This window comes from Hippopotamus amphibius, chromosome 2, assembly GCF_030028045.1.
Source record: "Hippopotamus amphibius kiboko isolate mHipAmp2 chromosome 2, mHipAmp2.hap2, whole genome shotgun sequence".
Taxonomy (NCBI): domain Eukaryota; kingdom Metazoa; phylum Chordata; class Mammalia; order Artiodactyla; family Hippopotamidae; genus Hippopotamus; species Hippopotamus amphibius.
The window spans coordinates 58577441-58591853 of NC_080187.1; the positions used below are offsets into that span (position 1 = coordinate 58577441).

Sequence of the window (14413 nt, forward strand, 5' to 3'; positions counted from 1 at the left end):
TAATTGGAAAATGAAATTATACATGTGAAGTGCTTAGAATAATGCTTAACGAATAGTGTGCACTCAATAAATGCTGTATTTGGGCTCCTTGTAGCAAATTGCTGGCATCTGTGGCAAGAACACTGACTTTTGAATTCACTTATCTAAGATTCTCTAAGACAGCTCTGGCACAGTTTCTTCCCAGCTAGCACTCAGGTGATGCTGAAGGCCTCTTTTTCAATGTCTTTCATCCCTGGAGACCCCTAAGGTTTAAAGTTATATGTATATCTTCTTCTCTTAGCAATCAATATCCATTACGTATAGCTCATGATTACAGCTTTTCCTGGAGGAAGATGTTAATGGATTCTGTCAAGGCCGCGAGGCAGCCACTTCCTTACATAACAGCTTTTGAGTTTCCTAAAAGCCTGACCTTCAGTTAGAAAGTGATCAGGAAGCTTCCAATAAGCTCAGGAGTCTAATCAATATGTCACAGTCTTTGGTGATGATCAATTGTCATCGAGGGTCCACCATAAAGTCATATAAGTCACACAGGCTGCGGCTTTTCCTGACATGTACTTTCCATTAGGTGTCCCTGGAAAAGCGGGACCTCTTCAAGTTTCCACGGCAGCAGTGGCTAATCTGCAGGCCTTCAAAACATAAGTAAACAGATAATACAAAATTAAAAAACAAAAGCAAAACCTCACAGGAGTCTTCAGGAGACTGGGTTATTTGGGGGTCTTGACAGGTGAGCTTCAAGAGGACTGAATTTCAGAACTCAGAGTAAATAGGATTTGTCTTTCCAATTTAAAATCTCCAATCAAAGCTTTCAGACTGCCAGCCCAGCTTCCCTTCTGTTCAGTGATATGATCCTTGTTTTTCTACCTCAACCCACGACCCTGGCAGGCAGGAGGTTGTGTCTGGCAAAATTCCCCGAGTTACCTCCTTAATAATCAAGAACAAGACTTTAACAAGTTTCTTAGTAAGTTTATTTGAAGTCACGATTTTGACGGCCTGGTCATGTCTGACAAAGGGATGAAATCACCCCGCAGGCGATTTAGTTTCCTATGTCGCCACCTAGTGACCATTCTAGGAACTTCATTGATGGTTTGTCAGGTACAGACAGACCTGCCACACATGTGACGTTTATAAGGAGATTATTAGCTTTCTTTAGAATGATTTTCCAGTTTTAGCACATCCAATGTGTGTTTTTTTTTAATTCCACAATCACCTGTCAGTACAGATGCTTTGATAAAGAGGCAAAGTGGGTATATGGAGCTGGTTGATATTTGGAAATAGAGTCAGCCCTCTGTAATCCTGAGTCCTGCATGCAGAGATTCAACCAATGGAAGATGAAAAATATTTCTTAAAAAATTCAGCAAGTTCCAAAAAGCAAAACTTGAATTTGCCACATCCCAGCTACTATTTTCATTGTATTAGGTATTAAAAGTAATCTAGAAATGACTTAAAGTATCCTGGGAGGATGTACTTAGGTTACATGCAAATACAATACCGCGCCGTTTTATGTGAGGGACTTGAGCTTGGGAGGAGTTTGGTCCTGGAGCTCATCCTCCACAGGTACCGAGGCAGGACTCTAATGGATGCCGTATGGGGAATGCTGGTTTTGTTTTGTGTGAGTTTGGGTCTCCATCACTGCGTTCCTGGCAGACCTGATGTAAAACTATACTTGAGATTCCTTGGCACAGCAGCACTGAGATAATGTATGGTAACAAATATGGATTCTGATTTTTTTTTTGGAGAATTTTTAAAGTGATTTGCGGGAAGTTAAACTTGAGAATCGATCCCCCACCCGCCCTCCAGCACCTACAATGTACAGCCGCTAATGTCTGCGCAGTTTGACTTTTTATATTTTATATTGTTTTCTATGGGTTTCCCTGATTCTGCATCACTCAGTGGTCAGAGATTTGGGAGGCAGTTTTGTTCAAACTCTAGGAACTGATAAACCTTTGGCCCTCTGCCCTTGACCTGCGCATGGGTTGGGGAACGTACACAATGTTCAGCTTGGTTTCACTCCTGCCTTGGATTTTCCTCTGTGGCGCTCTCTCGGGGTAGTCAACCCCAGCTGGGGGCGGGATGGTGTGGGGGGCTTGTCAAACCTGCCATGCTTCTCTCGTGCCCATACCCGCCTCATCCCATTTCAGGCTGGTCCACTCCCACCTTCCCTGTGACTAAACCTCAGCCCAAGATGCATCTTTGTCCTATTTGTTTCCTGTTGGCACTTTGGCTGATAAATCATTTGAGTTCCGGCTCCGCAACCCAAACCAGCCCACTGAATGTCATTAAAAAATGCAAATACAAAATTAGATAAAAGGTCTTGGAAGGAGCAGTGCATGTGATCGGGCCTGAAGCTCCAACTTCGTGAGCTTCCAGATAAATCTGCCTCTGTCCAGGGCAGAGGGCACATGACCCAGCTGCAAAGCACAGCCCAGCATCCCAAGACAAAACATCCCAGACCCATAGCAAGCTCCGTCTAAGTTGAGGCAAGTACTAGCATCACAAAGGGTCACTTATTCGTGGCTGGGCAGCAAGACATTCACGGGACTGAGGCGGGAGGCGGAGGTGCTTAGACAGTAGGTCTAGCAGGTGTGTCCATTCCCACCAGGAGTCCTGCCAGTGCTTGTGGGTTCAAGGGAAATGATTCAAACCCCAGGAATTGACAAGGGCCAGAAATATTAGGGCTGTGAAATCATAACTGGCTTCATAACCAGGGACAGAACTGGGCTTACAAGGGGACCACGAGTAGGGGGTAGCTGTGAAAATGCTTCCTAATCTGTAGACAGAATTGGAAGAAGAGGATCCCTAAGAAATAGAGCAGAGAAAGGCAGCATTTAAAAGGAGGTAGGCAAAGTCTCTAAGGCCTAAGATGAGTAGTATGGGCAAGTGTGGCGAATACTACCTGAAATTAAAAAAAGCCTTGATTGTCAGAAGGCCTCTGGGGTTATTTGAAAAACAGGGAAGCAGATTGGAAGTCTAGAGTGATTATCTAGGCAGGAAGCAATGAAGCAGGAGGACTTAGGGAATTCCAGACATGTTTGTAATTGGAGAGAGAAGAAATTTGAACAAAAAAAAAAACAAAAAAAACCATTACAAATTGGTAGCTAGCTGAATGTGGAGCCCAAGACAGAGGACATGAGTGGTGATGAGGAGTTTTCTGAAAGAGATATCAGAAAAATAAAAAAAATAGCAAATCAAGAAAATGATTCTTGTAAAGGGGGAATAAGATATCACAAAAATGTATACTGTTCATCAGCACATGTCTTGTTCAGGTGAATATATGTGAACATCCCTTCATTTTGTCTTTTTAAAAAAAATAATTTATAGCTGATTTACGATGTTGTGTTAGTTTCAGGTGTACAGCAAAGTGAATCAGTTATACATATATCCACTCTTTTTTAGGTTCTTTCCCCACATAGGTCATTATAGAGTATTGAGTAGAGTTCCCTGTGCTGTACGGAAGGTCCTTATTAATTATCTATTTTATACATAGTAGTGTATATATCTCAATACCAATCTCCCAATCTACCCCCGCCACCCCCACTCGCTGCTTCCCCCCGCACCATAACCATAAGTTTGTTTTCTACATCTGTGATTCTATTTCTGTTTTGTAAATAAGTTCACTTGTACCATTTTTTTTAGATTCCACATATAAGTGATATCATATGATATTTGTCTTGGACGTGAGGATTTTTGTTTGCTTTAATGAGGCTAGTGTATACCACATGGAATTTCTCTTCTTTCAAAAATTTACCTAAAATATTTCAATTAGCATATTTTGAATTAAGCATGCATCTATCAGTATTATCTCTTTTTTAAAAATTTTAATTAATTAATTAATTAATTATTTTCCAGATCTTTATTGGAGTATAATTGCTTTACACTGTTGTGCTAGTTTCTGCTGTACAACAAAGTGAATCAGCTATATTTATACATATATTATTTCTTAAAGGAACAGTTTTAATTAGAACAACAGATGCTTATTGAAAGCACACTAGGTACAAAGTGCTGAATCACTGCTGTCCTTTGCTGATTTCACTCGCTCCTCAGATCAACTAATCAGCATAGCAACAAAAATTCACCAAGCTTTCTTCTTTGATTTGCAGCCTTTATTTCATTGAATCAGAAAATTTGCATTTAGCACTTGAAAACTTTATTTCAATAAATGAAAAAAAAAATAATTGCAGATAGCTTGAGCAGTTCACAAAAAGGAAAATAGAGAACACATGAGAAAACATTGAGAAGCATTCACGTAAGAAAGAGCTGAAATCATTCCCAGGACAACCCCACACGTGGTAATCAACTGACGGGGAGGGAAGGAAACAGCGCAGAAATTGCACACGAAGTGCTCAAACCAGTGTATTGAAAGGATCTCAAAAGCCCTTTGGGAATTGTATTTCTTCTCTGCTGGACTCAATTTTCTGAAATTTTTGTAATGCTCTGACTTTTCTTTCAAGTTCTTAAGGAATTCTAAAAAATTAAGGAATTTAAAATTAACTTGTAGGCATTTAGAATTACCAGGAGCATTTCATGTCCTCTTTGGCTGCCATCATAAGTTTAAGATGGGTTTTTGTAGTTAAGGTGACTATTCTTTTGCCTCCTTCACTGATAGGGAAAGAGCGGGACAGCCATCTACCTTTTAATTAACTAGTGGAATCTGATGTTTCCTACACCAATTTCTTTGGCATCTCTGCAGGAGAAAATTTCATTTAAACCATAATTAATGGTAATTATGTCAGGTTCAAATTAAGATAAGTAATTTTATGTTCCCAAAGAGATAACCTGTTGTAAGACATGTTTTACTTCTTAGATTCAGCATTGTAATTTACTATCCTCTAAGTTTTGACTATTTTTTTAAAGTAATTAGATTAATGTTTTATAAGAAAATACTAGAACAAGAAGACTACTTTTGTATTAAGCTAAAAAGCATTTAAAAATGATAGATCTTTTTGGTAGCATATGTGTACGCCACAGGTTGTGAATTCTACAAATTAATATTACAGAAAGATGCTGCTTCTCATCACCATTTTCTGTCTGGATAAAGAACATTTGAAAAAATACCAGAAACTGTGTAGCAAATATCTAGGGAAGGTTAAGAAGACCTTACATCCAGAATCCTCAGCCTAGCCTCGCACAGCCATTTTGGATATCCAATTTCAAGCTCTAAATAAAAAGAGATGGTTAAGAGTAAATTGTTTTCTGTAAAATCTATACACATGTTTTATTTCAGTGACTCGTTTATATCTACTAATTACAGTAACCTTTCTGGATTCTATTGTACTTCATTTATCCACATTTTCCCAGATCACCTTAGCCATGGCTAATTAAGCAGTTATTATAAAATCGAAAAGCCTATCACAAAAGAAAGAAAATCATTTTGCTTTTCAATGCAGGAAGCCAGTTTGCTTGCATAAGGAGCATCTCTCTCTCTACTCCCTAGTACAAGATAGGTTCATCCTGTGGAGTGGAAGGACCATTAGAAAAGTCTTTCTTTCTCCATCCCAACAGGGAGAATGTATTAGGCAGGATATCTTGTAAGAATGCTTTGTGGGGGAAACCTTCATATTAACCTAGTATATTGTAGGGACTCAACAAAAGTCAATGAATGGATGATTGAAGGAATGAAAACAAAAACTCTGAAATGTAACCAAACAACGCTCATTTTGTCTCCCTGTGGTAAAAATCACAATTTTTTTTTGATAAATTTTCTAACATTAGACATAATAATTCAAAAGTACATTCATCCCTCAGGTATAGTCAGTCATTGATTTTTAAGTGAAAATTTTGGTAAAGCAATCATGAAAAAAACAAAACAAAACAAAAAACTGTTCCATTAGAAATGATACCTTTTCTGTGATTACCAGTACTATTATGTCCTTTAAAAGAGAACCCACAGAACTCTCAGCTACGTATATTCTAGCCAAGAAAAGTTTGAGAAAGAAATTTTGTTTTTGTTGTTATTTCCAAAATGTATTCAGACTCTGACACTGTTGAATTCTAGCTTGCTCCTTTGGTCAGGTTAAAAACTCTTGGCCTACAACATACACTTCCTGAATTATTAGACTGTTAGAAATTTAATCATATCAGGGAAAACAATTTCAACCATCCTAATTTTTTGATAAGAACAGAGGATCTCTCCAATCAATGAGTAGGCCAAGAACACAAAAGGAGGCTAGCATTTGAAAAATTTAAAAAGGAGGAAACCGTCTGTCATGGGAACCTACCACTTTGGCGCTGGGGTTGGGATCTGTGATTCCTCTTGGCTCTTTATTTGTAGGTTTCTATAATAAACAGATTTTGTTGTGTCAGGAACTGAACCAGATTTCACACACACACACATACACATGAGCACATACACACGCAGACCATCTCTTTTTGATCCATGAAAACCTAAGACTGTAAATTGCTAGGGAATGGAGGGGTTGGGGGGAACGATAGTTCCAGTTTAGTGAAGTTTTATCAGAAACCATGTTTCCTTGTTAGCCTTATTGTAACTCTCCAACAATATATTTGGTAGAAAGATTTCCAAACATTTTTCAAGCGCTAGAGTTTTCATTCAAAAATTATCTCAGTTGAAATCCCAGTAAAACCATTTTATAAAAACAGACTGTGCTGATGGAGCAGGACATGGGGAGACAGGCTCATTCCATGCCACTCTGACCGTACAGCACATTCTGAGACCCGTTTGTGTGACCTCGCTGTAGAGCCACAGGCTGCACGCTATCTCAATCCCCCGCTTCTAGCCATTAATAAAGAACCCATAATGAGAATTGCTGATTTTACAAAGACATAGTTGAGAATCCTGGTGCTTTCAGCACCCAGTTCTGAGTAAGACATGTTCTGTGTGACCTTGAGGATACAGATGTAGCTGAAGACTCCAGTGGTTCAGGTGCTCTTAGAGACGCTGTAATATATCTTCTTCGGCTCTGTGTCTCTCGTGCATGTGTGTGCTGATTTAGCTAATCTGTTTCTCTCTCATCAATATTGATTCAGGGAAGACACCTCCTCAGTTAGTGAAAAGCCCTCCGCTGGTCAAGGCCTCTCTGGAAGCCGTTATTGGGTTTGACCCCTGAGAACCAGGGCCAGGGTGAGGTGAACGAGGCATTTGTCCCAGGAATAACATTTAAGGGGTACAAACGAACTCTGTGATCACAATAAATAATATGTTAATGTGTTGTTTTAAAAAAATCAGAACCAATTCCCCAGAATTCATGATAGGCACAGTCAATATTTTAAATAAAGACGGTACCTGACTGTGTACTTACAAGAGTCACTGTGCTCTTATCACCCTAATCCCAGCCCTGCTGAGAAGTACGAAGTTCCTGTTTCTTCCTCAAGTTGGAGTGCTGTGTTGTATTACTGGACCTTTGCAAGGAACTGATGAGTGGTTAAGTGGTACCAAGATTATTAGTGAAATGGACACAGACCATCACAACCAACAGAAGAGAGGCAAGGGACCATACCAGCGTGATGTAGTGCGGACTCGAGAAACTGGTTGGAAGTCTCTCCAGGGACTCTGCAGTTCTTCCCTGGTGAAAAGAGATAACTTTTAACCTGTAGTTAGTGCTCAAACAAATATGACTATTTTCCAGACCTACAAAATACATTTTCAAGTCATCTCTAGAATACAGTCCTAGTAAATGCATAAACACTGAAATACACAGAGACAATATTCTTGCCTAGGATGTTCTCTTGTGATGGGTGAGTCTAACGACTTATCTATAAATCAGGCATACATATGAGAAGAGTGGGAGTTTCTTTACGTGTTATGATATGAGTAGCTCAAGGCCAGTCTGTCAACTTCCTAATCTTGATACCTCTAATTATCTGCATGCCTGAAATTCCACAACCAGCCACAACCATTTGGACCTTGGAGGTCTTTGAGGATTTCCAGGACTTATTATTGTAATACAGATACGCCTGGCCAAAGTTACCCTTCTTGAAGTGCTTTCTTTTAACCCCCAGTGGACTTTAATACAACCAGGCAGCATGATTCAGTGGAAATAAGACCTAGGAGAGGCACTAGGTACCAGACGGAAAAGCTAACCAAGCATCATTAATGTAACTGGGAAAGGACACCAAACATCTTTTACAAAGCATGATGTTGCTGAGAACTTGACCTTTGGTGGGTAACTAATGTATCAAACAGGAATCAGCTAAATCATTATTATTCATATAATTTTATGACAAATAATACAAAAAACCTAAACAAGGGATTCAAGGACCGAAACTGTCCTATACAATGTACATTTATAATATATTATGCTATATGGTTAATTAAATTCATTCATATATTTAACAAATATTTATTAAGCTCTTCAAGTCCCCTCATTTAACTAAAAATCTGAAAAGCCCTTAAGGATTTTTGTATTCTAGACGTGTAACAAATATGCCCCAGGCTCTATTTGAACCTCTGATGACTATCTATAGTTGATCATATGCTCAGGCTACCTTCACCTGACTCCTTTCTCTGGAACTGCAACTATTTTGCATATTAATTTAAAGAAAATGTAATTAGGAAAGTTACTGCAGCAGTGCATGAGGCATAGTAGATAATTAACACATATTAAGTGCTAAATATATACCAAACACGGTGCTTAGTGCATTAACATACAGTGTCTTATTTAAACCTGATATTAGCATCCTGTGTTATCATATTGGAAAATCTCAGTGTAGGCTTAAAAAATTATCACACAATATTTTCCGTTCATTTGAGTGGACAATGAAGACACGTTTCTTGGGGTCACCACTGGCATAATAAAAAGCATGAATGGATAAAAATGATAAACCATCCTATTACCAGAGAAAGGGTAACTATACAGTCCTAAGTAAGGGAGTTCAGTAAAAGCCTTTCTTCTATAGTGTCATGTGTGTGTTCCTGAGGGTAGGGTGGGAGCTTGTTCTGTAATATTGTGCAGTAAAAAGCACAGGGCTTATAGGACATGAAGAGTTGGGGCAGAGCATTCAAAACCTCTGGAGCTGTGGAGCAAGATTACCACTACACAAACAAAAAAACCCTAATTTGAAAATACAAGCACCATTATATTTTCATTGGCATTTGCATCTAACAATGATCAGTTCATACTTCATTCAAGACTTAGGCCCTAGTGGGCAGTTTCATCAGTATAATCTTATCGCAAATGCTTTCTTCATTGGTTAAGTTTTTTTAAAGAAATGCTTTTGTAGCTTTTCACCTAGCACTCACATTTTTTTTTTCCCACTGAGCTGAATAACTGGAAATCGGAGCTATTGTTAAAGGTACTAAACAAGCCATGACTTGCGGGGACTTCTACAGGATTGTCAGCTTTTTTATTAGGTTTTCATATATTGCTATGGGTGTTATTTTAATAAATTTTTTCCTTTAATGTAAAAGATATACAAAGAGATGTACAAATAGAAAGTACTGAGGTGGGTGAATTCTTACAAATGAGCACCTATGGGTAACCAACCCCCACCCAGATCAAAACAGAAAACCTTACCGCCCTCTCTGAAGATCTTCCCTGTGGTATGTCTACTCTGACTTCTAATACCATACATAATGGTATTAGAAGATTAGTTTTGTCAGTTTGAACTTAATGCAAATTGAATCATACAGTTTGCTTTTGGGTTTGGCATGTTGTCTAAGAGTATATGATAGTAATACATCACATACAATAGTACGCTGTAAATGTCAGTAGTTTGTTCATTTTTCTTCTCTGCAGTGTTCCATTGTATAGATATATAATGAATTGTTTAACCCTTTTCTGTTACTGGACATTTGTATTATTTTCACTTTTTGCAAATAATGCTGTTGGAACGTCGTTGATGTTTTCTGATACACACATGTACACGTGTCTGTTGGATGTGTTTATATGATGGGAACTGCTGGATTACAGGGAATGTGTGTGATCAGATTTAGGATATAGTATGAATTTTACCTATTGGTTGTACCACTTAAAGTTTCATTAGCTTCTATGAGGGTTTTCACTCTCTATATACCCACTAATTATTGGCATTGTTGCCCTTATTCATTTTATAGTCATTTCATGGGAAAATACAATATAGATAAAACACACACACAAAACAGATTCATGGCTAAAACAACCATTTAAGGTAAATATCCTTGTAATCACTGCATTATCCATGTAGCAGCAGTTTCCTCGTGTATTATATTTTGTCCTCAAGAGGGAGAATATAACTGGCATGTTAGTGGAATTTTTATTTCTTAATTGATATGTTTGTTACCGGAATCTAAAAAATCTTCGAAAATTGCAGATTGTGACTTTGCCATTTCAAGTTTCCTATCATTACTGTCACCCACTTCCTCCTCCCAAATTAGCCACCTTCCCAACTTAAAATAATGACTTCCTCCTTGCATGTTATTACTTTTATCCCCGAATATTTATCTCTCAACACTATAATTTAGTCTTGTACATTTTTAATTTTTTATAAGAAAAAGTTTTTCCCAATAATTTTCTGATACAGATTTCTAATAAAATTTTATTTTGAGAACTTATTTTGTATGACCCCAGTTCTTTTCAATTTATTAAGACTTGTTTTATATCCAAGAATATGGTTTATGTTTGTACATTTTTCTAGTCATGCACAAAATAGTATCTTATTTAACCAATATATTCTGCTCTGAAATAGTGTCTTGTTTTGTTTGAGTCCTGCCATCCTCTCCTTCCCCACAAATTGATAGAAGGTCATTGGTATGGGATCGTGTTAGATTATTCTGCATTTTCCACCTCACTTAGCTTAGGGATAGTCCCACTTCAAACATACATACAACTACTTTTTAAATTGATTAACTGGTGCAAATGACATTTTCTTACATGTAAGGGATGAATATCAGGTAGGATGGGCTCAGTCCTTGTCTGCTGCTCATCACCAAAGTATCCTTTATTCTCCACTCCCAGGGTTTCTCTCGGTGGGCTGTCAAGAAGCAAATTGGATACTGATAGCAGCTATAATATGGGATAAGCCTGTAGTTAATATTAAATCATCTAGGAGATTTTTAAAAGACTGATACTCACATTACACTCTATAACAAATCTGAAGGAAGAACCAAATTTAGTGTTTTTTTTTTTTTTAAATCCTTTATAATTCCAGTATGCAGCAAAGTTTGGGAGCCATTGGGATAACATTTGAATGAGAACAAAGTGTGTAAAAGCTTGACTTATTACTACTCTTACTTGGTCTTCAGTAAGAGGCTTATACGTTCCTCCCATTAAGCATCCTCTGTGACCACAAAGTTTACACAGTCTCATTCATGGTCCCCTTCAACACATAGAGAATACAGACATACCTTTGAACTTGCTTCAACTTAATACATTTTTTGTAACGAATTAATACAATGATAACCACAGCACCAATAATAACCAGGCTGAGTACAACCACCAGGATGGAGACATCTGTAACATTAAAACATATGAACTTCAGCCAGGACATCAACTTTAGGATGTTGGAATATTAACATTTAACTGAGCTGTTACAAGACTGCTTCTTCCTTCCTTAAAGGACTTTAATTCTTCCTCTTCCAGTTATTTTTTAAAATAAAGTAAAAGGCCAGAACATTGAACAAATTATTTTCTGTATTAGCAATGGACACTCCACCCAAGATTCCATTGTGTTTAAGGGAATCACAAGCAACTGGATAAGTTGGATGGTCAGTTATTAACTGACTACAGAAAAGGCCTTACTGTGTTATGGGTTCTGAGAAGATCTCACCCAAATTTAACTATAAGAAGATACATTCATTCTAAAAAGCAATGTTAGTATATTCAAACTTGGGTATTTAAAGACCCAAAAGAACTAAAAGACCGTACAGATCTGCAAAGAAATATAATTTATGTGTGGTAGACTCAGTGTGTAAGCAAGAAGCATTCTCACTGGCTAGGCTTTTGATACATGCGAGATAGTACATTAGTCTAGGATGCTCACTGGTAACATTTAAGGTTTCCTCCCATTCCGCAGATGCCTGAACTCCCTCACACTGGCACTCAAGGTCACCGTCATCCACCTGGAAGAGCCATCAATCATAAAATTCAGCAAATGATTGACATAAGTTGTGTCTTGCACCTCATTTAGCTTAGTGTGAGCTCTATGTCAAACAAACACACCCAAAAATACACACACCCACACACTTATGAACTTTTTGTCGATTAATTAACTAAACTGCCTACCGAAATTAACGTTGGGGAAAATAAGCAAACAACATACAAGGAATAGCTGTCTTTGAAAATGGCCTTGGAGCAAGAGAACAATCCTGACAAATTCAAAACCAGATGAGCCCGATGATTTGACTTATCTTTCCAGAAGCTGCCATTCTTATTAAATGAACAGCCCCTGCTAGAGTTGGACATGTCATAGCCAAAGAAGAGACTCTAACTAGGCTTAGTAACAGTGAGATAATATTAACGTGGGAAAAAAGTGATGGCATAATGTTTAGTTCATCAGAAAGCATTGTGTAATGGTTAAGAACACACACTTTCTGTACTAAAATCTCAGCTTTTCCATGCACATAACATCAGTGTGACTGGTTCACCATCTCTAAAACTGGGCTTAGGAATAGTGCTTAAATTTAATATATATGTAAAATACTTGAAAGAATACAACTCTATATAAGTGTTATTAACGAATTTGCCTTAGGAAAGTTGTTACCCACAAATGCAAACTGCTGGGTACTGCTAGTATTGAAGTGTTAAATGAGTGAAAAAGATTGCTTTTATTGTTTTTCTCAAAAGCTTTAGGTTTATGTTGATACTGGTGTAATTTAACAGTAAGTGAAATTATGATAGATCCAAATTTAAACTTTAGGTTTAACTTCATATGTGTATAAATTACTGGGTTTCTAGATTACCAGTCCAATGATAAGACATAGAAATGCAACACTGGCATTATCTGTGTATAATACTTGGTTTGGCTCTTTGGATCAATCTTACTGAAGATACATCAAAAAAATGGATCCAAAATGCATATTTGATTTAAAAATCACTGTACATATGCATATACATACATAATACGTGCTCATGTGCGTACCTGCACTTATACACGGGCTCAGGAATGAAGTCGTATGTAAATAAATGACTAATAAGACATTAATTTTAAAAAGAGTCAAACCTTACAGGTTATATTCCAATAAAGAGCTAAAAAAAAAAAAAAAAAAAACCTTACAGAATTTTCATCGCATTGAGAGGAGCAATCAGTTGAATTGTAGGCCTTTTCAATAGTCACACATTCACCATTGCTGCACACCTAGAAGTGAAGTCACCAGGATAAATTAGAATTACTTACTCTTACCAGGACATGGAAGCAACCTAAATGTCCATCAACAGATGAATGGATAAAAAAGATGTGGTACATATATACAATGGAATATTACTCGGCTATAAAAAGCAATGAAACTGGGACATTTGTAGAGACATGGATGGACCTAGAGACTGTCATACAGAGTGAAGTGAGTCAGAAAAAGAAAAACAAATACCGTGTATTAACACATATATGCGGAATATAGAAAAATGGTACAAATCAACCAGTTTGCAAGGGGGAAATAGAGACATAGATGTAGAGAACAAACATATGCACAGCAAGTGGGGAAAGTGGGGAGGGTTGGGGAGGGGAATGAATTGGGAGATTAGGATACCAAGTTGTACACTCTAAATATATGCAGTTTATTCTATGTTAAAAAAAAAAAAGAATTACTTGCTCTTAGAATTTGCATCATTTCTTTTACTGTGAAAAACCACACAGAGAATCTTCTGTGGAAGAAGAAATCCTTTATATTTGATGGATATTTGAAATGTGTAGTGCACATTCAAATATTGTTATATACAAACATATTAATTATTATAATGTCTATGTCCTTATTAATTCTTTAAATGCTAATCTATAAAAGATTCCACCATTGTAATTGCAGCAATTTCTTCTACTACTTCTATCAGGTTTTCTTCTTTGATAAAGATCCATGTTTGTTGTATCACAGTTGGTGGCTGGGCATTTTGTCAATGTCAATTAATCTTCTAGTTTATACTAATTACTTTTGTTTTAAATTATGCTTGGTTTTTGGAGCTTTATGACCAAATTACTGTTGTTTTGTTGCCTGGCTTACCTTAGCTCATTTATTTGTCAACTGTTTTTTTTAATACATCTTTATTGGCATATAATTGCTTTACAGTATTTTGTTAGTTTCTGCTGTACAATAAAGTGAATCAGCTATGTGTATACATATATTCCCATATCCCCTCCCTCTTGAGCCTCCCTCCCATCCTCCCTATCCTATCCCTCTAGGTTGTCACAAAGCACTGAGCTGATCTCCCTGTGCTATGCAGCAGCTTCCCACTAACTATCTATTTTACATTTGGTAGTGTATATATGTCTATACTACTCTCTCGTTACGTCCTAGCCTCCCCTTCCCCCGTTGTGTCCTCAAGTCCATTCTCTA

The 14413-nt window shown here is 37.3% G+C and overlaps 1 protein-coding gene across 1 annotated transcript in view; it reads right to left on the bottom strand.

The window, feature by feature from the left end:
• Positions 1–2622: 2622 nt before the first annotated feature.
• Positions 2623–14413, bottom strand: part of ADAM7 (ADAM metallopeptidase domain 7) — a 45565-nt gene continuing 33774 nt past the window's right edge. The window contains exons 17-22 of the mRNA XM_057720642.1: positions 13147–13227; positions 11914–11992; positions 11279–11384; positions 10806–10905; positions 6216–6272; positions 2623–2796 (exon numbers count right to left, since the gene is read on the bottom strand). Coding sequence (XP_057576625.1) covers positions 2623–2796; positions 6216–6272; positions 10806–10905; positions 11279–11384; positions 11914–11992; positions 13147–13227 — 597 coding nt within the window. The remainder of the gene's footprint in view (positions 2797–6215; positions 6273–10805; positions 10906–11278; positions 11385–11913; positions 11993–13146; positions 13228–14413) is intronic.